Raw genomic sequence first — 10,328 nt, 5'->3', positions numbered from 1 at the left:
GGAAAATATTTGATTATACTGAAGAAATTCTCTGATGTGCTGCAGCTGTAATACCTCTTGCATTAGTCAAACAATAGCACTCCAGCTACCTTGTCCATCACATTAAAGATGATTTATGTACTTATGACACAAGAGTGCATGTGGCTTGCTGCCACCCTGCATTCTCAGCTGAGGTCAGCCCTACGTGCTGTGTCCTTATTTCCAGGCTTTTCTTGTCTGTGGTGTTATGTCCTTCCCATTTGCTAAGCTGCTTTCTGTCTCCTGGAAAGCAGGAATTCCCCTTTGGTGTTATCTCTTGATCCTAATTAAGGTCCATTTATTCTCATTGTCACAAACGTCATTAGTGACATGACACTTCCAGGGCAGGGGGTTTCAGGCAATCCTGAAATGTGCAGCTGCTGGTTGTTTTTTTTCCTTGAAGGAAATTTAAAGTCCAGCACTTCACAGTTTGAGTGAATTTTTCTTGATCTGCCTATAAAAACAGGCATTACTGAGTATCCTCCTGGTGCCACCAGCCAGCTTTTCTGTTTCTGTGCTCCTGGGTAGCCTTTCAAGCTTATCTTCATTTACCCTTCACCTTTCTCCCACTGAAGTTCCTAACTCCAAGCAAGTGTCTGATCCATCTATGCAACCACTGCAACCTGCAGCCTGTCTGCTGACCCCAGGCATAGCAGAAACAACAGATTGTGCTTTTCTAGCCAGCTGAAAACTGCCATAAACACCATGCATTTCCCTCAGAAACCTACTGCTGAGGGACCTTCAACATCCTGTGGCTGGTGAGCAGCTGGGTTCCCTCCATCCAGCACGTCTTTGTCATGTGAGCAAATAGCTGGAAATCACATTATTATCACTACTAAGCCTGCAATGAAGAGCTTGCTTTTGTTGCATGGTATTTGCAAAAGGAGGGGCAGGTACAGGTCCCAGAGCTCATTTTGAAAGATCAAGTAAGGACTATTGTCAGCAGCTTTTCCCATGCTGTTAAGGTAGTGACAAACACCTCTACCCTCAACACATGGACAGAAGAGTTCAAGAAGTTTGGATGGTGCCTGTCTCCATAGAGCTGTTTTGGGACCAAGGATAAGATCCTTGGCAGCATCAGTCCCTTTTTCATTAAACTGCCCATGGGATGGAGCTGAATTTCAGTTCTGACACTTCAACTACAGGTGCTACCTCGTGCTCTGCTTTCAGCACTTGTGAGATTGAATCTCATGTTCATGCAGGTGCAGAGAGATTTGCACCTATCACTTCTGCCTGCTCTTCATGTCTCTTTTCATTGAGTATGAGAATGGAAGTAAAGGTGAGGTCCTTAGGGGACCCATGGAGGACTGTGACCTCCCAGTGCAGTGAGAAGACACAGCTCATGGGCTGGTTGTTTGGGCTTTTTGAGCTGATGTTGCTATAGGTGACAGGGCTCAATGGACCAAAACGTTTGGAGCACAAAGATGAAAGAGTTGCTCTGCTGAATCAGGAGAGCCCTCAGGGTCTGGTCTGCAGGAGGTCAGGAAGGGAGAGCCAGGATGGTTCTTCCTGGCTGGGAGTCAGTTCTGTGAACTGAACCAGAGGTGAGACCCTCTCATTCCAGTGCAACAAAATCTCCTTGTGCAATATGTCCTCTACGGAACAGGAGGAAAACATTTTGATTGCACTCTCACTCACCCACTCCTTCTGATTCCAAAGTTCTGAATGGTTTACTCCAGTCTCAGGGCACTGCAAGTGGTTTAACCTTCCTTGTGTGCACCAACCCACACCCTCCTCTGCCTTTCCTTTGGGCTGTTTTCTACCCCCCACAATACCAATAAAGGGCCATGAAAACCTTTCTGATTCACCACCAATGCAGGGAAGATTTTAGTAAGAAATGGGACAAAAGGTGTGAGGGCACTGACAGCACTTTGTTTCCAGCTGGTGAGGTGAGGTTTTTCTTCCAGCAAAGCCAGCTGGAGCGTGGTGGCTTCAAGCAGCTTGGAGGTTTGGGCTGGGGAGTGCAAGTTCTGTGCTGTTAAAGGAAACATGTTTCCAAGGCTGGGCTGTTTGCACTCTCTTTGACTCACAGGTCCAGCCAATCTTGGGACTTTGGGGACCCACAGACAGGCAGCAAACCTAGCTGAAAGCCTATGGAGATGCAGTGGAGCAGCAAAGGAAGGCTAGCAAGTTTGCAGACTGCTCATACAGGTGATTCCTATGTGCCACTGACAAAAGCAAAGTGGTTCCAAAAAAGGGTGAGATAAGACTGTGGGGCCTCTTTTACCCTAGTGTGAATATCACTTCTAATTCTGAACATTTTTCAGGAACAGTGTGGGAGAAACTTGCAGGGTTTCTTCCTGTGTCATTTGAGGAGGGACCAGTCCTGTTGCTGTCCTTCATCCATGTCAGAGTGACCTGTGCAGTCTGCACAGCTTCATGTTATTCAGGGCAGAAACTGAATTTGGAGCTGCTCAACATTACAGATTTATTGCTGTTAAAACCAAAACAAACTCCAAACCTACTTATAAAATATGAGTGAGTAAGCAGACCTAGAGGTCCTCTGGCTCACTGTGCCCTGTTCTCATAGTTCTACCAATGAAACTATGGAGAATTTAGCTCCTAAAATAACACTACACGATACCATGCAGAGGTACTAAATCCATCCCTAAAAGCAAGGTAGCACACTCAGGACAGATTATACTAGACCATAAAGCCCTTATGTTTGGCTGATGTTGGATGTTCAGACTGGAAGGCAGCTGCTCTGACCTCAGAGTGTGACTGGATTCATAGAGGAGGGACAGAAGGTTCCTTCTTCGGCTGCTGCACTTCGGTCGCAAACCTTGTCTGCTTTGTGACCTCCTCAGAAGCTGTTTCTTGATTAACATGAGATCCCAGAGTGCGTGGCTCTCTGAAGGCCATGTCATGTCATCATGTCGTGTCTCATTCTGCCAAACAGATGCAAAGTGAACTTTCTTCCCCCAAACAGCACAAGTTCCGCTTTCCTTTGAGAGGAAATATTTAACCACATCTGTGAAGGCCCCCTTGGTTCTGTTGGCACATCTCTCATGGGCCTTGTAGCTGCTTTTTCCTCTCATGTCATTTTGGTTTGAACAAGTCACTTTCTACTGCCTTGCTGTTTAGTAACACATTTCCAGTAATCTCCCGGGGCTGCAGGACTTCTTTCTATTCACAGACCTTCACAGCTCAGAGACTGACAAGGAAACTACTGATTATACCTTCCCCTCATTAGCTAAATAGAATAATTAATGTGACTGATAAGGGAGTCGAACTAGTTGCTCTTGGTCTGTCAGTGTTAATTTACACTCTCACCGAGGTTTCAGCTTGTCTCCAACATCCTTTTGGGAAAATTGGGTGGGATATAAAAATTTGCCTGATACTGAATCTGTTCCTAATAGCAGTGATCATCCTTTTACCACCAGTTTGCAAGTAGTCTGCAGGTTTTCCAAGCACCAAAGGCTGCATTTGGTACTCCCAGATGACTCTCTGTCTTGACTCTGTCAAACGGGTCATTATCTCTAGTTGTGGAGAAAAAGTCATGCTTCTCATCATAACTAAGCTTCAGAGAAATGGTAGTTGCAGTATTATCTGTGCAAATGTAGTTGTTCCCAGTAGATGGCATCGCAGCAGTGCAGTCCTGACCCAGATGAGTTCCTGTCTCTGCTTGGGCTGTCAGAACAATCTCCATCACTCTGTGCACAGAAGGGTTTGTTTTTTTTTTCTCCTAGCACTCAAGATTAATGGCGTTCAGAACATCTTTTATTTTCATTTTCTAGCCAATAAAAGAAGTCACTTCTATTTGATGCATTTTTATAGCATCTTGTTGTTAGCTTTTTCAATGTGCGTAACTCCGTAATCACTTTATTTTAGAATATTTGTCAAGACACTGAGTGTTTTGGGTTGTATTCACAAAAATGCTGACCTCTGGGCACTGCTCTTGCATGTAGAAAACTTTTGTCCTCAGGTTATGGATCTGTGCTTTCTGTATGGAAGAGAGGCAGAATTATGTACTTCACACCAGCTCCACAGCAGCTGGCAGGGAAACAGAGGCCAGTTAAAAGAAGCTGATAATTTTAACTGATGAATTGCATGATCAGGTTTTTAGGTAAATTCCTCTGTACAGTCTCAAAAATGCAAGAATATTGTAGACAGATATGCTTGCATTAAAAAAAAAACAACCAACCAAGCCAAATATGTAGGTAACAGTTTTTCATAGAATGGAAACTGGTTTTGCTGCTAATGTCAAAGTCAGGGCTGACAAAACCCTGTTACCTGACTGCTTGGACATAGCAAGAGTGGACATGCCAGCCCTTCCACAGACATCTCATAAAGTCAGTCTTTAAAACACTTGTCTTCAAGTCAACTCACTGACATTATTCATTAATCAACAATTTACATTAGAAAAAAATATCTGCCAGAAACGTGGGTGTCATATTCTATTGTTTACCTTTGCATTCCAATGAATGTAAATTAGATTTTGTCTGTATTTAACCAGGCACTTGTGGATTTTAAGCCAAGACAAGCTGATTCATTGAAGACATGACATTTATTAGCTTACTACCCAATTCACAAAAAGCCACAGTAAAATTTAAATATTTTCTCATGATTCATAAAGCTTCTAGTCCACCAGGTTTTGCACTTGCAAGGAAAAAAAGTTCAGAGCATTTTTCTTTGCATCTAAAAGCATCTTGTGGCTTGGGGAGGAGAAGAGGGGAAGCAGGAAGCAAGACGTGTGTCTCAAGGACTTGGGCATCACAGGTGTGGGGAATGGCACCTTTTCCCATTTGGGATCCTTAAAGTTGAGTCCTTTTCTGAAATAAGGAGCCTAATGCAACCCTTGAGGACATGTGTGTGTGCATGAATGTGAACTGAAATACAGGTAACAACCCCAGGCAACGCTCCAGGCTTGGGGAAGAGGGGCTGGAAAGTGCCCAGAGGAAAAGGACCTGGGGGAGTTGATTGACAGTGGCTGAATATGAGCCAGGGTGTGCCCAGGTGGCCAAGAAGGCCACCAGCATCCTGGCTTGTACCAGCACTGGGGTGGCCAGCAGGAGCAGGGTAGGGATCATCCCCCTGTGCTGGGCACTGGGGAGGGGGCACCTGGAATCCTGGGGTCAGTTCTGGGCCCTCATGACAAGAAGGACATGGAGGGGCTGGAGAGTGTCCAGGGAAGGGCAGGGGAGCTGGGGAAGGGGCTGGAGCACAAGTGTGAGCAGGAGCAGCTGAGGGAGCTGGGGGTGTCCAGCCTGGAGACAAGGAGGTGAGGGGAGACCTGCTGGCTCTGCAGCTGCCTGAGAGGAGGTTGGAGCCAGGGGGGTTGGTCTCTGCTCCCCAGGAGCAAGGGATGGGACAAGAGGGAATGGTCTCAAGTTGTGCCAGGGGAGGATTAGATTGGATATTAGGAACAATTTTTTCATGGAAGGGGCTGTCAGGCCCTGGCCCAGGCTGCCCAGGGCAGGTGGAGTCACCCTCCCTGGAGGGGTTTCACAGCCCCGTAGATGTGGTGCTGAGGGACACGGGGAAGTGGTGGCCTTGGCTGGGGTAATAGTTGCAGTTGATGATCTTAAAGGTATTTTCCAACCAAAATGATTATATAGTTCTGTGTTAGCATTCTGTTTGTTGCTCAGATGAGCACCCACACAGGTTAGGAGCCCTAATGTGTCCCAGCAGAAGTTCTGACTAAGCTCTTGTGCCCAAGGTCTCTCTCAGGCTCAGCCCCAGGTTCTATGATTCTATGTTTATCCAGAACATTGAGAGAGATGCAGGATTTCAGGTTCTGACAGGCTGAGATTGCTGTTGGTTAGGATTTGGGAATCAAAGTTTCAAATAAAGTGGTCAAAGTAGTCCTTGGACTTGATTACATTGACTTGCTTACATTCTTACTTGATACTGGCAGTCAGTCAGTATCATTTATATGGTTTGGTACCAATATGTTTATTTGAAAAGAACTGTGTCTTGGGCTCTCTAGCTGGACTTCTGCAGAGGTTGCTGTTCTAGCCCCACTCTGCTGTTTGCCACTTCTGCCAAGTTTTGCAATTAAATCTTCTGCATTTAGCATGTAATAAAAAATAATTTTCTATTTGCTGGGAAAATGAGCAGAATGGTTGAACTACAGGGGAAACTGAGAGGGGAAAAGCAGCAGCAGCCTTTTTGAGTATTGAAACTGGTGTGACATACATGTGCAGAGCCCAGCTGCTAAAGGACCTAGGTGGAAAAAAGGAAATTTGCCAGGGAATGTTTTTTTTTTTTTTTAAGGAAAAAATGCTGTGTTCTGTGTATCTGTCACTAAACCCACATCTCTGAGTGACTCACAGCTGCCTGTCATGCAGTGAGCAGGAGCAAAGGCACTGCCAGTGCTGGGTCCTTGTTCCCAGGGCAAGAGCCACGACTGGCTGTGCTGCAGCCCCATGTCTGCAGGTGGGACCTGATGCTGGGCTGGATTTATCTACCTCTGGAGATGCTTTGCTGATGGGGGCTGCAGCTTCCAGCAGTCATCTGTGTGTCCAGCTGCATCCCTGTGCAGCTGCATCCCTGCTTTCCTGTCCAGCAGGGCCCTGGGGCAGACCTGCACTGGGAGAACCAGTGATGCAGCTCCCAGGCTGTTGTTTCCACCCATCCCATCTGGCTGCCAAGGGAGAGGGGGTTGGGAAACAACAGCAGAAAGAGGTGGGAGGAGATGGGGAGCGCAGGGAGGTGCAGGCACCTTCCTCACAGGGTGAGAACCTGGTTCAGAGAACACTGAGGGTCAGTCCCCTTTGTGGTGGACATAACTGGTGGGTGTGCAAGGCCTCCATCACCCTCACACTGATGTTTGTCTCCAACAGAAACGACCTGGGAGCGGCCAAGCAGTGTCCCTGGGACTCCAAAGAGCCCTGCGTCACAGAAGAGTTCTGCAGGTACTGTTTGATGCTGTGCCTGACCACTGCACTGGGTCAACCTGCTTCTCTGCCACTGAACAGAGCAAAGGAAAATGCTGTCACCCCATGGGATGTGTATGTAATGTGCACAGTCATGGGAGTGCAGCAGAGTAAACGTGGTGGGGCTTTCCCTCCCAATGCAGTTTCTCACCTGCTGTTTGCCTACTGATGCATCTTCTCAACAAGTTGCTTGGAGTGGAGATGGCTCCTTTCTTGGGGCATGGAGGCAGATGGTGGCCCAGGGGGTCAGCAGGGCTGCTGGCTCTGGGAGGGAACTCACAGTCCTGCTTTCTGCTGGGGCAGGGGAAGCCAAAAACTGCAGAGGAACATGGGCTGGCTGTAGCTGTTCCACACAGAGGGCATGTGGACAGTGAAGCTTTTTAGCAAGTGGTAGCTACAGGGTTGACCACTTTACCTCTCTCCTGACTTGAAGTTGCAGGGAATCAGGTAAGAGAGAATCAGCTGTAAAACTGTACTTTGGGTACTGCAGAAAGACAAAGCAAAGCAAAAAGTACTCTAGAATTAAAAGTGTTAAATGTAAAGGTCATTGCTGCCAGCTGACTGTAAGTAATGCAGCCTAGAGGATGCTTTTCATAGACTTCTTTTGAACTGATGCCCCTCTGTCAGCAGAGCTGAGTGTGATGTATGCTTGAAGAGTGTACATTTTGTTGTGACCAAAGGATTTGAGATGCAGTTGTGTATCTTGTTTCAATCCTACTTTGAGCATGATTCTTTGCTCAGTATATTCCAAAGATAAAGCACCTACAGCTGTATGCTTGAGCCATGAACGTCTTACAAAGCTTGATTTCTTGACATGAAATGACATCCCCATTAAACCAGTACTTTTTAGATAACCTACTTCTTCAAACACATAATTTTTCACCACAAGGACAGTCAAACCCTGCAATAGTCTCCCAAGGGAAGTGGTAAATTGCCCTACATTGGACAGTTTTAAGCCTCAGCTGGACAGGGTGCTGAGCCACCTCATATAGACTAAAGCAGTACCTAGAAAGGTTGGACCAGATGATCCTTGAGGTCACTTCCAACCTGGCATTCTAGGATTCTGTTATTTTACCACACAGCTCTATGGGAACTGTTTTGAGTTTGGAAGTCTCTTTTTCTTGACTCTTGTCAGCTCAGTAACTCCTGTCATAATTCCTGATAAGAGCCTGCTGCAGGATCCTGACAGCAGAGTGGGCCCATGGGCTGAGCTTCTGTAGAGTCCAGTTCTGGGGACCTTCTGGGTTGGAGCCAACACATCACACTGCCAGCCTGTTGGGGTGGGGAAAAGCATCCCTAGTTTCTGAGGCTGGAGGCAGTGAACCCTGGTGACTCAAAAAGGCACCGTGATTTTATAGCTGTGTATTCAATGATGTGATCAGTCTTCAAAATGTGCAATTCTCCCTTTGCTCCCAGCAGCAAGCCTGCTAACTCTCCATCTGTTCTCACAGTGAATGGCTACCACATCTCTGGGACTCCAGTCCACCAGCTCGACTCTGGCCACATGAGCCTCCGAAAAGCAAGTGGGGACCCTCAGGTATGTTCAGGGGGGAAAAGCCAAGCAGTGGTATCCAAGAATAAATGGGTCTCCACTTAAGCAGTTTAGGAATCTGCCCAGAGCGGAAGATCAAGAGGCATTTTTTTCTTAGAAACTGTCAGATCAGACAGATCTATTTCATCTAGAATAATTAGCCTTTGTGTCTAACTGATAAAACAGTACAAAATGCCAAGATACTTGGGATTTTTTTTGCCCTATCACTCTTCTCTGTAAAATCCAGCAGGCCACTTTAGTCACTATTAACAACTCGACAAATTTTCCTGCCACTCCAGCCTGAAGCCTGGGCCTGTCTCCAGCACAGCCCTCTCTCTAGGCTTAAACATCTGCCCATGTATCTGTATCTCATTGTATTTTCTTGCAGCTCCAGCCTTCCCTCCCAAAGACAGCATTCACAAAGAATTTGTCTGAAGCTTTTTTCTCGATTACTTCATCCATTCCTGGATGTCCTTTTTACAGGCCCTCCTCTGTGTCTCACATAGCCTGTGCCTCACCCATCACCCCAGGGTAGTGCTCCAGATGCTGACTCGTGGACAGCCATTCTCCCCAGCCTGTTTGTCCAATTTTTCAATAGCTGTTCCTTCACTTTTTTTTGCACCGCTCCACGTCCCTGGGAGAGTCTTCCCCTCAGGTCTGCAGATGCAGCACAGGGCCCTCTTCCAGCTCCCCCCATGAAACTCTTTGCTCCCTGCCAAAAGAGCAACAGCTGAGCAGCAGCTGGCCTGCACTGCCCTTGGGTTGTGCTTCCCTGTCCCCTGGCATTTTCCCTCAGTGGCACTGGACCCAGGTTCTCTGTTCCATTTCTGTGGGTTCTTCTGCAGCACAACTACTTAAATTCACCCAGTGAAATGCATCTTTGATGCCTGTGCTGCTACCATGCTGACCTGGGGGGCCTGCTGCTCCAGATGTCCCCCTGATGTTCCCTGTCTCTGTGTTGTCTGCCAACTGCCCCTCTTTGCCTCAACCCACTTCCTGACCCACTGCTTCCTAGGTAGTGGCCTTCAGCCACTCATGTGAGCTGTTTCAGCTAAGTCAGCATTCTGGTTTTGCCCACCAGTGGGTTCATGGCATCTTCTGTGATACAGTCCAGTGCATTGGACTCCCTGTTCCTTCCATATCCCCATCAACTGTCCCCACTGCTGCCTCTCTGAGCTGCTTGCCCAGGCTGGAAGCAGAGCCATGTGGGCACCTAAACTAGGTTAACAATGTTTCAGGAGCTGCTGAAGTGCATTACCAGACACCTCTGTCCACATGCCTGCTGTAAGTCCCTCAGAGAACCTGGATGGACTTGCAGGCTGTGACTTCCTTTAAAAAAAAAAGCTGTGTTAATCCTTGTGCAACAAATCTCATTTCTCCAGGTTTCTGATCCACAGTGTTTGGCAGCTGGCTTGGTGCACAAGTCAGACTGAGTCCCCCAGAACTTCCTTTGCCACATTTCCATGGTGCTGAGTCTGACTCCAGTTTATAACCAGCTTTCTGGTGGAATTCACCCCTCAAACGGGGAGTCACCACGGACTGGTTTGCTCAGCTGACTCAACCTGACAAAAAACCCCTTTCCTCACTCACACCAACACCCCTCACAATACCTGCTTTCCACTGCTCCTTTGCTCCAGGCTTTTCCAAACTGAAGTCCTGGCTTCATTGCTGCTTTGAACCCGTCACTGGGTTTGAATCTGTCACTGGCTGCTGGGGCAGTTAATTAATTCTAAGAGCAGCTTGTGTCCGTGCCCCCTTGGGACCCTGCTCTTCCTGGGGCCTGTGGCTGCTTTTGCAGGAGAGTCCTTAGGAAGGAAAACCGCCTGGAGCTGCTGGTCACAGCAGGCTGTGCCCTGCACCCCCAGACCCTCACACTTTGCCCAGCCCCTCTCGCAGTCTCG

The 10,328-nt window shown here is 47.5% G+C and overlaps 1 protein-coding gene across 1 annotated transcript in view; it reads left to right on the top strand.

The window, feature by feature from the left end:
- The window catches only part of GAS7 (growth arrest-specific 7), a 52,137-nt gene that overhangs the window by 12,387 nt on the left and 29,422 nt on the right, over positions 1-10,328 (top strand). The window contains exons 3-4 of the mRNA XM_010007414.1: positions 6,804-6,875; positions 8,348-8,433. Of these exons, the coding sequence (XP_010005716.1) occupies positions 6,804-6,875; positions 8,348-8,433 (158 nt within the window). The remainder of the gene's footprint in view (positions 1-6,803; positions 6,876-8,347; positions 8,434-10,328) is intronic.

Source organism: Chaetura pelagica, unplaced genomic scaffold (assembly GCF_000747805.2).
Source record: "Chaetura pelagica isolate M959 unplaced genomic scaffold, ChaPel_1.0 scaffold372, whole genome shotgun sequence".
Lineage (NCBI taxonomy): Eukaryota > Metazoa > Chordata > Aves > Apodiformes > Apodidae > Chaetura > Chaetura pelagica.
This window is presented reverse-complemented; position numbering and strand designations above follow the sequence as displayed.